The 15,276-nt window shown below is 34.6% G+C and overlaps 4 protein-coding genes across 7 annotated transcripts in view; 1 reads left to right on the top strand and 3 right to left on the bottom strand.

Annotated features, from left to right (window-relative positions):
- Nucleotides 1-15,276, bottom strand: part of LOC134839181 (branched-chain alpha-ketoacid dehydrogenase kinase-like) — a 557,313-nt gene that overhangs the window by 515,883 nt on the left and 26,154 nt on the right. The window lies entirely within an intron of this gene.
- On the bottom strand, nucleotides 16-3,357 carry LOC134839186 (methyltransferase-like 26). Of its 2 annotated transcripts, none has more exons than XM_063854655.1 (2): nucleotides 2,790-3,357; nucleotides 16-1,000 (listed from the first exon to the last, which is right to left on the bottom strand). In XM_063854655.1, exon 2 carries the CDS (start codon nucleotides 924-926, stop codon nucleotides 306-308), a length of 621 nt encoding a protein of 206 aa, XP_063710725.1. In that variant the 5' UTR covers nucleotides 927-1,000; nucleotides 2,790-3,357; the 3' UTR covers nucleotides 16-305. The 2 variants fall into 2 exon arrangements, with proteins under 2 accessions (XP_063710725.1, XP_063710726.1); XM_063854656.1 differs by lacking the exon at nucleotides 2,790-3,357 and adding an exon at nucleotides 1,588-1,609.
- Nucleotides 6,752-15,276, bottom strand: part of LOC134839185 (protein IMPACT-B-like) — a 34,677-nt gene continuing 26,152 nt past the window's right edge. Inside the window, exons 2-6 of the mRNA XM_063854654.1 lie at nucleotides 12,014-12,418; nucleotides 8,751-8,956; nucleotides 8,138-8,229; nucleotides 7,834-7,945; nucleotides 6,752-6,984 (exon numbers count right to left, since the gene is read on the bottom strand). Of these exons, the coding sequence (XP_063710724.1) occupies nucleotides 6,924-6,984; nucleotides 7,834-7,945; nucleotides 8,138-8,229; nucleotides 8,751-8,956; nucleotides 12,014-12,409 (867 nt within the window). The 5' untranslated portion in view covers nucleotides 12,410-12,418 and the 3' untranslated portion in view covers nucleotides 6,752-6,923. The remainder of the gene's footprint in view (nucleotides 6,985-7,833; nucleotides 7,946-8,137; nucleotides 8,230-8,750; nucleotides 8,957-12,013; nucleotides 12,419-15,276) is intronic.
- Nucleotides 12,444-15,276, top strand: part of LOC134839184 (uncharacterized) — a 45,533-nt gene continuing 42,700 nt past the window's right edge. The window contains exon 1 of the mRNA XM_063854652.1: nucleotides 12,444-13,280. Coding sequence (XP_063710722.1) covers nucleotides 13,139-13,280 — 142 coding nt within the window. The 5' untranslated portion in view covers nucleotides 12,444-13,138. The remainder of the gene's footprint in view (nucleotides 13,281-15,276) is intronic.

The raw sequence follows: 15,276 nt of genomic DNA, 5'->3' as shown, positions 1-15,276 counted from the left end.
TTAATTAATGAACAATTAAGCTCCGATATATAAAATGTAGACTATTATTTAACCTACTTTAGATCACTTTAAATAAGCAAGTTATCCCAACCAAGGGACCAATTATTGAATAATTTAAGGTTGTGCTGCTCGATTATTTGACCGAATACTCGCATTTCCAATCGGAAACCCAGATTTTCATGTAGTCGCAGAGTGACATCTGATATCAATACCATATTGGAAAATCCTTAAATAATTAAACTGCTCATTGATTATATCGTTAACACTTTTTCCGAAAATCCTGAATAAACTTAAGATACACAATATCAATTTTTCTTGAACACCATGATCCAATTATTTGATGGCATTTCTATTCTCCGCTCAAAAATAAAACCAGCATTTCGAGAAATCTCCTCCAATTGAGACGTATCCCTGTAGCCCCAATCTGGGTTGCGACTTTTCAAGCTAACATCAAAACTTTGATTGCTCTCGGGTGAAATTACACCGTCGATTGAGAAAGGCCCGTAAATTAAAAAGTAGCTTCCAGGTTTGAGGCATCGCGAAGCTATGCTGAATGCTCCAAACGTACAAACAATGGGTGATATGTGAGTGAAGTTAGAAGCATATACCATGTCAAAGTCATGATCCAGTTGAATTTTGTCGACGTTTGATAAATCAATTGCAATCGGATCTTTAACAGATTGCGATAATTTATAATGATCGATATACGCTTTAATACTGGTCAAGTTTTTCGGATCAACATCTGACGGCTGGAACGTAACAGCTGGAAAATGTTGTGCGAAAAAAGATACATGCACACCTGAACCAGAAGCTAGTTCGAGAACTGAAGTTAATTTGGATTCCGTGTTCTGATTTCGGCCGATGAATTCTTTCAGGACTTCCAGAATTGGAAACTTGTTTCTGTCACTGGAAGGAGAGTTTAACATTTTCTCTGTTCGTCTGCCGTAGACTAGTCACATTCGAATACTCCAACGAAGTCTTTGCAGGTACATTGAACGGACTAAAAAGATTCAAGAGTAATGAACACAATATCCCAATAAATAATTTTTATCCAATAAACAAGAGTTAAAATTTTGGTGTCCTACAATTTAATCACATACAATTTAACACCGTTCATTTTAACACCACTTGCAACAACATTCAATTAAATACTGGGAAGCTAGCGGACAAAGGAGACAAAAGACACTACATTGACTTTTTTAACGAAAAACTTCAAAATTTTCCCTGGAAACACACGACCATCAAACGACGCAGCATGCGTAATTAAAGTGTCAAATTACACCATTTTCAGCGGCTGATTTCACATGAATGCAATCAGTTCCAAACTCACATTTCATAGCTACAAATATGACTTTTAAACCACATTTAACCATCTGATTGCAGCAGAAAAATGCTTAAGATATTACTGTGACTTTTATGACAATAATAAATCCGCTTACAATGCACTGTTTGGCCTCGTAATGTGACTTTTATCACATTTATAAAAACACAAATATGACTTTCTGACCATAATTAAATTTTACGCCTAATTAAGCCATGATTTGCCATAAAAACCATTTTCCCCTTTAAACAAACACTGCGACTTACGAAACAGCTGTTAAGCAATGGTACCATTCTAGCCATCTCATCCGGTCTTGCTGCAACAAAAGGTACTCAAGCAACTGGGATTCTGAAATTAAATACGCGTGACCATCTTGGAGTCATGGAAACGCGAGGGATTGTTATTCGGAAAGTGTTGAGCCATTTTTATGATGAGTGTCATGTTGAAGCTAACATGCGAGAACATGTTACTTTAACTAGTTTAATTCTGATTGCAGCAAAAAAATGCTTAAGAATTGACTGTTCGAAATAAAATAATATACTTCAAAATCCAAAATTTGCAGCCATCCCAAAGCTTTTCGACACTTGAAAAAATTTTCTGAGAAATTTTATTGCAATTATTGCTGACGATGACTTACATGCTATATGATTCTGAGTAGGAAATTTTTTTTTACAAGTTTCTCTGTAACGAACTGATAACTGTTAAAAACTTTTTAGCGAAGAGGCAACCACAAGATATGCATAAAACTCGTAGGGTTGACCATTTTGCTAAAATCGCAATTTTTAAATTTAACAAAATTTATGCCAGTAAAAACTTCCGATGCTAACATACATATTTTTCGACAATTTTTTTGGACGCAATTGGAAATATCACACACAATGTGTAGCAACAAATATACATACAGCCTTATGTCATGCAGAAGCATGTGATGTATTGAATTGACATACCAACTCCGAAAAGAAAAAACAGCAGGCGAAAGTACTACAGACAAAACCGTTTTTATTTAATATATATTTCGTTTCAAAATTGGCTACGCTTAAAAAACTCTAAAAATAATCTTTCAATTTTTCATCATTAGGAACGATCCATCCATTCTCTAACACTTGAAATTTATAAAAGCTCATTTATCAAAATCAACCCAGAAACCTTTGTGAAACCTATTTATTCTAATGACTGGAAGAAAATAAAACTGAAAATTCACAAAAAGTTTTCAACTCAAAAATGAGAAATGTTCAGAAAATTTAATTTAATTGTCTGCACTATTGAAAAAAAAACAGCATGACTTCAAAAATAAAAAAATGCAAAAATCGTTAGCACAATTTGTACTGTGGCAACAGTCGACAAAAAATAAGCCGAAAACCGAGTCCCATTACTACTTTTTAAAGAACAAAAGTTTCATCTGGCTAGAAGTACGCGTCCTGTCTTGACTCAAATCCCGCACCTAAATCGTTCAAAACATGGACATTACCTTTGCATTAAACAGCCAAAACTAGGTGGAACTTGATATGCTAATAAAGCAAGTAAACTAAGAAGTCCACAAGAATAACCTAGGGGCACAGAGATATTAAAGTTAATTTAAAATTTGATGAAATTAAAGGAAGGCTATGACAATTACCAAAATCGTTACCAATTACCAAAGAGGAAATTACGACCATTCAAAATCAATCTATGTAATAAAATAAACTTCATTAATTCACTCATAATCAAATAGACTTGAAAATTTTTCGTGGGAGAAAATTTAATCTCAACGTTGAAATTTAACAAAAACTAAGAAAATGCCCGGAGAGCAGGTTGCGGTGCCAGTAGCTCAGAATGTTGAGGCCACAAGGATTTAAGAGAATAAGTTCAAAATTAAGGAAAACATTGTTTAAAATATTAATTCAAACTCAAATTCAAAATTTTTCTTTATTCAAAAAATTCAAAACTCTTTATTCAAATTCAAAAATTCTTTAATTTTTTCATTGGTGAAAATACAAAAAACCCGAACCACGGAGATAAAAGAACTCGAATATAATAGTATTGATACAGTACCACACTTGACCCCGTAAAAGCTTTCTTTCGAGTGCTTAAAAGTGGACGGGAAAGCCTATTGAGTGGTGGCAACAATGACACGGTACAATTTTTATTACAGGAGGCAAATAAACAAAAAAACTAGATTGTTATAAAAACAAGATGTTTAATGTTTACAGTTTAAATACCCGCTTTTCATACTTCAACTGCAAAAACTGAGGAACAACTACAAAAAAATGGTTTCCAGTTGAAATACCCGCTTTTCATACTTCAGCTGCTAATATTGAGGAGCAACTTTTTAAAAGAATGTTTGCTAAAATTACTAGAAAAATTTAGAAAAAAATACATCTAAAAAATTCGATGTCTTTCACTCGGATGATGTCGACCCTGGTTAAGTCGGCAACGAAACTGTAGCCTTTAAAAAATTTGAAGCTCAAAAATTTTTAAATTCAAAAAGACCCATCCCTCTTGAAATACGCAAAAATAAGTACAAACAGAAAAAGTAATTTATTCAAAATCAGAGTTGGTTAATTTACAAATTCAGAACTACTTCTAATATAATCAGAACTGTTTGAATCAAAAATAAAAAAACCCAAGCTGGAAAGAAGCTGCTTGAATAGCAAACCAGATCATCTCAAAAGCATTTTGAACAAGAAACGGTAAATCAGCAGACATAATTTAGAACGAAAATCACAAAACCGAAAAAAAAATCAACATTTTCTCAAATAACTTCAAAAAAATAATTATTACTATGAACGAAATAAAGGATACTTTCATTTGAAGCTCCGGAAAATTGAGCATGTCAGCCTGGAAACGTGAAGGCAATCCTGTCTTGAACTTGTAAGAAAAGTTGTTTACGGGAAAAAAAGTTGCCCATTACAAGTCGCGCAATTGAAAAAAGGAGGAAGACAAACATGACTCAGACAAGTAGCAGACCAATAATAAGCAAAGGACAAAAGAACAACAAAAAATACGAGGACAACCAGTTGCTTTAACTACCACACAAAAATCACATAAATAATTTTAAAAAGCAACAAGTTTTTTCTTCAATTTATGCCGTTTTAAGTCCGTTATGCGATGAAATATTAATTAAAATAGCCAAGAGACAGTTGATAATATAGTCAACAGACATTCAAGGCACACAAAGAAACACAAAACTTTTCGCCTTACAAAGTAAAAATATATGGTCTTAGGCTTTTTCAATTTCAAAAACACTTTCTGATTGACCCTTTTTGGATAGAATTGAGTCATTTTGAAAAAATGGATCAATGCGTTGAATTTATATTCCGCTGAGAAACCAGAAAACTGAAGTCAATCAGGGGTTTAAGCAAACTTTTCAGTTTTTCTGTTCGATAGTGGACTTAACTTTTCTTCAACAAAAGAAATGATCTGAGCTTGCAACTAAAGTAAAAGTCACGCCACGAAAAATCAAACTTGAGTGTGAATAAATTATAAGACTTCTCACTAAGTTCTGGGTCATAGTTTTCTTTATGTTCGCCGACTCTTAATTAAACCCTAGAACTCAGGTTTATTTTATAGTAATAATAAATTAGAACCAATTGATAATATTTTTCTTCGAACACTGAATGGAAAAATAATGAAAAAATGGAAACTTTTTAAAATTATTGGAAACGTAAAAAATTGAAAATATTATTCCCAAGAAGACCATAGAAGAAACATACTTACTAATTTTACCACAATAAAATTAACTATTCGCAGCTTAAATAGAACTTTTTAATCATCCTCCTTTTAAAGGCCTGCTCACTCACTTCATTCGCCTCGAAATTAGATATAAATGAACAATTTCACACAGATTTTCGACATTGAGAAAATTTTGAAAACTTTTTTGTGTCGTCCAAAGCACGAATGAAAGTGATCGAATGTGATATGTCATTCGATGCATTTCAATAATTTTCTGTGATACCTGATTTTGTCTAGAAAAAACAAAGTAAAAAATTGAAAAAAAAACCGCCGAAACAAATCGAAATTGCCGACAAACCGAGATCTATCAAAATGAATAGAGCTAGTGTTGAAAAAAGCAAATCAAAACAATTTGATGTGAATTGGTGAAATAACCATCGGGACCTAGATTTACAGGAGGCAAAATCTAAAAATATTTAAGCAAAAAAAAATTTAAGCCGAAAAAAAATGAACTTTAACAAACTGAGTAGGTAAAATTTTTAACCAACATAAAAACAATTTTCCTTAAGGCTGGTTATTTAAATTGCTTGGATGCTCAATATATGTCTGATGCACCAGAAAGGCCCAGCAGATTAATGAGTCCGGGAAAGGTAAACACAGGGGTTTAAAGCAAGGGTGAACACAGGTAACCAGGATGTGAGTCCTAGGAAAAAGTTATTTAAGGGAAAAGTATAGTACCCGGTAGCAACACACTTGCTATCGCAAGTCAAAATACATCCGAATTTTTTTTCATTCCACTTTGCAGTCAACCAAACGTATTAAAAAGCCGTAGCTCGACCGACCATGTTTTATTTAAATATATGTATATTCAGGGGCGGACCTATAATTTTCTCTTCCCGATTTTCAAAAAAAATCTAGGTTTCGACTTTTTTCAACTCAAACAAATTGATTTCCGAGCACTCCCAGAACATATAAAGACCCTAATCTGTCCAAAATTTCTGTTCCGCCGGCAAAAATTTGAAACAACAGACCAAAAAAGGCGTTTTTAAACACTTTTTGGAAAGTTTTTACCAAAACAATGCATTTTTACGGCAGGCGTGCCCCTTCAAAATTTGTATTGTTGGCGCCAACGGCGCCTTTAGAAAAAGTTTGAAGGTTTATCGGCCGAAAAGGGATGTCGAAAATTAATACCAAAGGGAGGACTCTTTGGTTGGTGAGTAGGTCGAATCCCTGAGGGGGATGGTGCCCCCAAAATCCGCCCCTGTTTATTTAAAAAGCAAAATTTGCTGTGTGTAACGATTTATCATAACCCTATTCGACAATACATTATTACTGTGCACTGTTTTAAGAATCGCGGTATAAGTCAGATGAAGAAATTATTCAGGAACCTTACTTATTACACATCGAACCAAGGTTTTAACGGGAAAAAACTGAGTACCAATTTGGCTGAACTTTGCTAATTGTTAAGTTTAAGTTTTTGCAATACTTAAAAGCTATCAAAATTCCTTGCGAAAACTCCACAAAGGAAAACAGTTTGGTAAAAAAAAAAACATATAATTTGCTGCGTTTTGTGTCTTTCGAATGCTTACTGCTCCGAATTCATTGCCGTTTAAGTGTGCTATTTTACTTTGGTATTTGGTAAGCGTTTTTGCCTTCTTTTTAGACGATGAATTTAAATTGAAATTTAAAAAATCGAAACCCAACAACTGATTTTAAAGCCAACAAAAATTTAATTCCTGCACTCAATTGTCAAACCCTTTCCTTAATGTTTTGAAAATATCATATTTTAAACATTCAACTTAATTATATACAAGTACAACAATACTCCGGTATGAAAAATAAATAGTCATTTCCATATTTAAAACTCTACTAGACTAAGTACTACTGTCTGGAATATGCACATCCTTCGAGCCAAACCCATTCATTCGCATTCCTTCCGCAGCTCCCATTCTTATGACAGGAACTTTCCCTTCACCAGAGCACTACGAGCTGCTTGGTTGATCAGTTTGAATCTGAATAAAAATATGCTAATAAATAACACTCTTCGCTCAAACCAAAAACTGATAACGATAACCGAAGAAAAAGATAATCAGTCTTAATTTCAAGGACTTAGATCTCACATTTTCAATTGATTCGCATCGCTGTAGGCAAATTCATTAAGGGTGGCATTATCATCTCCGGATTAAGCTTTTTGGCCCAAATATGTCTATCATACTCCGTCTTTCCTCAAAAAGACTCTGTTTTGAATGCAGAGTTTTGTTGCTTGGTAAAACAATCCTTTTAGACCCATAACCAACTAATTAATTACACAGAGGCAAAGCTGTGCCTCGCAAACACTTGCGAGAACACGACCAAAAAGCAGCTCTATCAAAAGACGTAAGAAAAACTAGAAATACGCCTCGAATTAGCAAAAACTCGACTACGTGTCGGATTCGAATCTGCGACCAAGCAAATTTGAGTATCACGTATTAGCCACTCAGCCACGTATGCTTCAAATCCCCAAAAACTAGCCACCAATCACCACTAACGCAGCTACATATGCTATTAAATTGCCAAATCTATCCAGCAAAAGTAGCACCAAATACAAAAACAAAATTCTGCATGGAACAAATCGCAAAGCATAAAACCACATTATGTATAAATTATGCATTTCAAAAAATTGCGAGACATATTGAGAAAGAAAATTTTTGAAATCGAGTTTTTTTTGTTATGTTGTTTGAAACAAATAGCTTTTTCGGTTCATTTGATTAATTAAAAATGCATCAACTTGAAAGTTTGTCCTGATATCCTTTGCTTCGCAAGTTTAATAACTCATTGATAAGAACGAACACATTATTTCCTCAAAATATTTCTGTACACACCTATCTGGTCCCAATAGTATTCCCCCGAACCACCTGGAAACTACAACCATCACATTGCTCAATTTGGTTAACTCCAGCAGGTGTGCCACTCTGCCTCCCGCGTTCGTCTCCCCTGAACAAACACGAAATCACACCAGCGTACAAGAATGCTGTCAGTGCGGTCAATGCAGTTCATATTCTTTTACAATATGGCCAGTGTCGATTAATCTAATCACTATTAACAAAACGTCATAAGCTCGAAAGCGTCATTTACTTTTGACGCTAAGTCTTGACGTATTACAAAACAATTCAACGACTTACGTACCATCTTCGTCATAATCTGCGTGTAAAATGTTTCTTTCATCTGTAAATCGATAGGTCATTATGTTGTGAGTGGCTTTAGCAATCTTCGGTATGCTTAAAATAAACAATAAATAACTGCTATTTTAACAAATACTCTTGCTATCGCAAATGAAAATATAACAAGGATAGCCCGGTTGCTGAGCAAGTAGCACAGAATTTTGCCACCACAATTATTGAAGTACAAATCGAATAAAAAAAATCATCTTTTTTCCCCTCGGATTCCTTTGATTTTTTTTTCAGAAAGGTCAAAATAATTATTTTGAAAAATGAGAAAATAGCCAGATAATCTATAAATTGCAATATAATAAAACTGATTGTCTCTCATCGGGTCATTTGAAAAATTGGTGCCATTTAGTCTAAAAACCGGAAGCTCAGACCTTTTCTTGATACAGACAAATTTTTTGGAATCCGAATATCGATTCAAAGCACTTCATCTGATACACACTTGAACCCCTTCAATTTTTCCTTGGGGTACCTAAACTTGAGCAAAAAAAACAAGACATGCCATAGTTCCTTCTCTTCACTTCGTGAAGTTGTCGGAACACAAACTGTGCTCACTACAATAAAATTCTAACCTTTTAAGGTATAACATTACATCGTCCACATCAGTTTTCGAGCTGACTGCGATGCAGTGCCCTTGAAAATAACTTTTTCTTTCGAGTATCAGTTCTGAAGATACAAGTGACTGTTCGATTTGAAGAAGTCTGTCCAATGACAAAGCCCCATAATCGCTACACTTGACTACGTCGCGATTCCTGTGCTGAATGTCATCTGTCTTTGCCTGTAAATCAAAATTAGTAAGTTGAGCTAATACAATTACCAGAAACATTTTAGTGAGAGGAAGCTACGCTTCGTAAACACAAACAAAAAAAACGGCAACGGAGCTCTTAAAATTCAAAGCACAAAAAAAAAGCATTTGAAAACAAAAACTTCTGGCGATTACTACCAAAGCTTGAGCCCATTTGCGGCTTCGAAAGCTAAGTGTACTCGTATTTTAACACACACTCCACTTGTCAAAATATTTAGACACAGGCGTTAAAAAAGACAGTAAAAAACTGCGAAATTTATAAATAGTTTTCAGAAACTTAAAGTATTTCAAGAAGTCTCTAGCACAAAAATGATTCATAAAAGAACATGTGACACACTCAAACCAAGCCAAGGAATAATTTGTCAAAAAAACGAAGAAACAATTATTTTTTCAGATTATTGCAATCACATTTCAGCACAGAGGCCAAGTGGAGCATCGCAAAGCTTGCGAAACATCACAATTACTAGCTATTCGCAAATGCAAACAAAAAACAACCTCAAAAATTATGCATTTTCATTCATAATTAAGCCGAAGAAATTTAAACCGAATGCCCTAATGCCAAAAAAAAATCAAAAAAATCGACGAAAAATAAGTTGAATGCACATCAAAAATAACGTGTTCGCATGTTTAACAATCTATGAATATCGCCGAAGGCTATTTAACTAACACAGGGATTAACTAACACAGGGAGAGTGGCGGACGTCCATCTTCCCCCCCCCCCCCCCTCCCCCTCATGGATTCGACTATTTTGTCCCCCCTTTGTACTATTTTGAGATATCCATTTTTGGTGACGGACCTTAAAAGTGTTCTAAAGGCGCCTTTGGTGCCAATATATACTAATTTTGGGGGAGCGCGCGACAAAAAAGAGCAATTTTTTGGTCAAAACTTTCCAAAAAGTGCCTAAACGGGTCTTTTTAATGCTTTGGTAGAGCTCGGAAAATTAATTTGGTCGACCTAAAAAAAGATCGACAAAATTTTCGAAAATCCAGCCCCCCTCGGGAAAATCCTAGATCCGCCCCTGATCTAATATCATTTTAAAAATACCTCGGCAGGTGAGCCGACAAACATCAATCGCTGCCAGGAAGCCAAAAAATCATTAGATTTAATGCAAAAGAGAAAGTGAACTCTTTCAGAACATATCCAATGCCAAAAACTGTTCTAAATAGCGCTTCTAAATAGCGAAAAAAGATCGAAAAAAAGACAGAAAAAAAATACAAAATCCAGAAAGATAAAGAAAGATCGGAGACAGCCGTTTGTCAGTAGTACTACTTTGAACTGAATCGTCGAGACCAAATTTAAAGTTAAAAAATTAGGAGACGGGTAGACAGACATAATCAAATTAAATAAAAAAGCTGGTACACAGACAGACAGACAGACAAACAGACTTAATTTGGCCTCGAAAAAAAATTACTGAAAAATTATTCACCTTGCGGAAAACTAAATGATAAATTTTCTTAAGCATTGCAATATATGATATAGCTTAAACATAGAAAAATTCTTTGGTTGACCATGCAAAATTATGATGCTTAAAAATGGGAGATGGCTGTCACTAGCATTTAAATATAGTATAGATAGATAGATAGATAGATAGATATAGATAGATAGATAAAACTTGCCATGGCAGACATTAAATCTACCAAAATTAGATCTGCTATTTTTTTATACTAGAATTTTTTTTATTAAGTCAAGTAACATCTGAAAAATCAAAAACAATTATTGGGCGAAAATAAAATTGTTGTCATGAAACCTTTGAATTATAAAATTTGAACTAAATTGTAATTCAAAAATTTGACTACTTTAACAACTATTCTTTTTATGTTTTGTACGACCCGGAGGGAAGCATACAAATTATGATTCCCTTGAAACGACCCAAAATGAGGCCACTAAGTTGATAAAATATGAGCCGATATCATTCAGGCCAAAAAACTTTCAAAGCAAAAAAAAAAGAAAATATACAATGTCAAGGTTCGTAAAATTATAAATTGCAGCAGTAAATGAAAACATTAAAAGCAACTACAATGAAAACTGCATACAGCAAAAATATATAAAATGCGCCAACTAAACATACGAAAAAAATAATAGGCCAACAATTTTTTTTTTGGAACGGAATATTTCCTGTTTGAAAAAAAAAACATGTCCTGGTCAGATTGGAACCTTCAACCTTAACCATCCCAGGCGTATTTGTTACCTCCAGACTAAGAGTGCCGGAGAGAGACTCTGAGAAGTTTGAATTCATAATGAGCCAAGATACCAAGTGATTCTATTAAACATGTTGTTAACCCGACAAAAAAGTCTTAATTCCGATTTGATAACGCTCCTGATCGCAAGCGTAATTATTCATTAGGAAAATGGACAGAGAGCAAAAAAACTTTGATATTTTTTAAACACATCAAACGTGTTCCATACTTTTCAGCACATTTCAAGAGCAGACACAATCCAGCAATTCTCTTGCATATTACAAAATCATAATAATGAATTCAACGAACTAAAACCGGCGAAGGAATCAATTGTAAGAAGCGCGAAAATTCAGATTTTTTTGAGCTTTTGCGACCAGACTTCAAAGATCTCGATTCCAAATAATTTGATATGGTAAGCGTAAAACTTCAAGATGAAGCTGCATTGATTGCTTTCTTACGACCTTGAAGAGAACGAAAAGTTCAAACAAAAAGTATAAGTGAAAAAAATCTAAATGACAAGCAACATTTTCCCGGAACTCAATTAACTGGAAGTAGAACTCGTCAGAAAAAACACGCTGTGGCGAATAAGTCGACAGAATGTAAGTGGACAATTCATAGGCCCACAACAATTTTTTTTTAAACGAAAATTTTCATTTTACAAACAGAACAGGTCATGTACGTGTAGAAAAAACGCTGAGTTTTATTTAAGTATAAATCGTGCTAAATTAATGATAATTTAATTTAATGATTAATCATCGCATAATTTCAGGATTTTGTTGATTAAATATAAACCTGAAAAAGATCTATGACTTAAGTAAAGCTTGAACGCAATGAACAATTCAAGCAATCTAACATTTTTTCGATGCTGTAGACAACTTTCAGTAAACTCATTTATCTCCGTTATCCATTTGAAAACTACTGGCTCATGATAATTGGAAAGATAACACTCAATGAGTATGTCATTTAAAATTTCTTTCTCAAGAGGCTTCATCCATGGTGCTGATATTTGAAACAATGGAGGTTCGTTTAACGGGTAGGTTTCAGTAAACTGAATAGATAAAAGAACAACAAACTGCTCCAGTTTATCTGATGAAGGATAAATTTTGATTTCGAACTTATTTAAATCCACGCAAGTCCATAAATTGTCGTATATAGCTTCAAGTGCTGCAATTTCATCTTGTTGTAGCAGAACGCACGAGTCTAACGTTTCAGAATCAATGCAGTCAATCCGATCTACTAAATCTACCATTATATCTATAAAAGGGGGAAAAAGTGAATAAAACATTTGGTATCTTTAAAGAATTGTCATACAACTTAAAATAGAATTACGATCACGAGTAATTGAACGTCAGTGCAAAAATAAAATTACATTATACTATATACATGATCTTACGCCACTTTTACATTCAACATAACCTCTCCGTCACTTTTAAACTGAGCTAATCAAAGAACAAACGTAATCAATTTCCAAAAAAATGATTAATAAATCGCTCAAAAATTGATAATACTCGATAAATAGTTGTGAATTAGGTCGTACATCATGTTCTTCTTTTATTTGAATTAAGCCTCCCTGTCTTTTTCTCTTTTTTTTACTCGAAGAATTTCAACCACGAATCCTTGCACTGGAAATTATCGAACGCTAAGTTTCTTTCTGATCTCATTAAAGTTTTCCAAAAATAAATTATTTATCAGGGTTATCCAAAATGATCATGCAACTTCGTTATAACATCCAATGATTTCAAATTCAAATTAAGAATGCCTTACTCATAGCGCGGCTTGTTAAAGCATATTAAAGTATCAGCTGCCTCTTACGACACTAAAATCTTCTTCCATTCGACTCTCTTTAACACAAAAAAGCTAAATCGAAAACCTTAAAACGATTGCCTTACTACAACACAAAAATTCAACAAACAGTTTTAAAGAACTACGTTTAAAAATTCACTAAGCACCAAAAACAACTATGTTAACGTAAAAAATCATGATTATCCAAATAGATAAATTGATTGTTTACCTTTGTTATATTTTCCCATTAATTTCAAGTTTAGTTTACAATTGTATCACTGATGAGGCTGCTTATGCTGGAATCTGCTTGAACCAGGAGCTCGCCAGATGTTGCAAAGGTAACATACAATCTTATATATTTTTTATCATGATGGTTATGAACCAAATTGTATGTGATTTATTGTAAATAACATTTGTAAATTGATGTTTTATCGTCATTTTTTTTCTATTTTTTAAGGTAATCAGAAGGTCAAAAGTATCATAGTAACCGAGGTTACAGTCATGAGTCCCTTCATCATGTATTCCAGTCAAAATCCTTGGAATTTTCTAGATATGGAAGTGATAATGATAAAAGAAGATGTCAAGTGTTTAAGTCCTTTTCAATTAAAATCGATACGGGTTCGCTTCTTCAATAAGAACACGCAACTCGACACGAGATAATATAATATACAAGTGTTACAAGTAAAAAATTTCGTCGAAAGTTATTTAGTCATTTATTGTTCCGAGTACGCAAGCGGCGTTCGCAATCTGTATTGCCAGGGAGATTCTCTGTTTTAAAAAGCTGCCTGCTCTGGGTTCCTCAGTGCATATGCTTAGGTTCTTACAAAGCTTGCTCAAAAAAACTTCTGTAATGGGGCCGGCCGCGCCCTGAATTTCAAAAGCTAGCAGTTGAAAAAGATATCCATCATTTACAAGATCTTTATATTTGTCAATTTTACGCTCTTCCGCTTCAGCGGCAGCCGTACCAGGGTTACAAACAGACCCGGCATTAATCCTACAAGGAGCTAAGGAGTCTACTACCGTTACATCCCACAAGAGCAGCTTACCATCAGCACATGGAACGAGCGTCAAACCGTCTGGTCGCTTCTGATCGGTCCTGTAGAGGTGTCGTGGTTCTAAAACAGACGGAATGTGAGTAGATGATAGACTCTGCTTTATAAGGGCATTCAGGTTTGAATGCCAAGAGAATCTCCCTGCACTTTTGAGGCAAGAAAGACTTGTAACATTCGCCCGGAAGATACATATCGACGGATAACAAAACTAAGTCTTAAGACGACTGGCTAGCGTCTAAACAGAGCTTTGCATGTTTTTCACCGTCTCTACCAAGCCAGTACTTTTCGGTGGTCTTTCTTACATCGGGTCGACAAAAACGTTACTGCTCTCCGGCTTCGACCAGAACGCTCAAATTAACTGAATTACATGCAAAAATAGTGAGCTCATGGCTGGGTCTCAGTATCCCCAGACCACGAGGTCACTCCTAAAAACAGGGCTACTACTTATTATATTACTATTGTTTTTGTTCAGTAGATAAAAACCATCATCTCCATCGAAGATGGATCAACCCTTTCCCCCACTCCTAGCTTCTCATCCTTATCAAAATGAATCCAGTTGTTAATTAAATTCAATTCAGGACATGACAAGAAGCTAAAAGTTTATATAAAAGGCTAAAAGTTCCAGTCCCGAAACCCTTCCGGATTCTTGAATCCAGTGAAACAAGCTCCTTAAGTTCAATTTCACGCCAATCAGGAAGGCTGGTTCTCACCCTTCACCGTTGTTGGCAACGGCCTTGCAACTATTGTAGCAGCACAATAGTTGCAACTTGGAACGTTCTCTGCTATTGTAGTTCGTTGTCGTTTTTCTTTAATCTCGATTTTCGTTCTGTTCGCAATCACAGATAAAGTTGTTCTGTTTTTTCACTCGTTTGTTGTTAAAAATGGCCGTTTCAGCATTTCTCCGAAATGTGACGTCATCATTCGAATTTTTGAAAATTTAAAATACTAGAATATTCTAGCCCTCACCGTTTGGCTAAACGTTCCAATAACGTCGTTAATCCTTCGAAATCATCAACTCGGAAGGCTTACTGCTAAAAATTCGAAGCCTGCATAAATTGCACTTTGGCCATTCTGGTCGAATGTCACATACTCCCCGGACAGTCCGGTCAATGTCCTCATTGAATCGCACTATGTTCGTAAAATGGTTACAGTGTCATCGAACAGAATTTACAAAATGCACGAAATTACCTTTATCTACGTCACATCGACTCACTGCAGAATATAAATGGCATCATACTACATCACTATAGCCTTCAAATTCTCTCATTAATCTGCACTCTGA

This window comes from Symsagittifera roscoffensis, chromosome 2, assembly GCF_963678635.1.
Source record: "Symsagittifera roscoffensis chromosome 2, txSymRosc1.1, whole genome shotgun sequence".
Classification (NCBI taxonomy): Eukaryota; Metazoa; Xenacoelomorpha; order Acoela; family Convolutidae; genus Symsagittifera; species Symsagittifera roscoffensis.
The sequence above is the reverse complement of the archived record's forward strand: the minus strand, read 5'-3'. Positions and strand labels throughout refer to the sequence as shown.

What these genes read in the sequence shown, in the direction of transcription:
- LOC134839186 (XM_063854655.1), bottom strand. Translation starts at nt 926, where the DNA reads ATGTTAAACTCTCCTTCCAGTGACAGAAACAAGTTTCCAATTCTGGAA.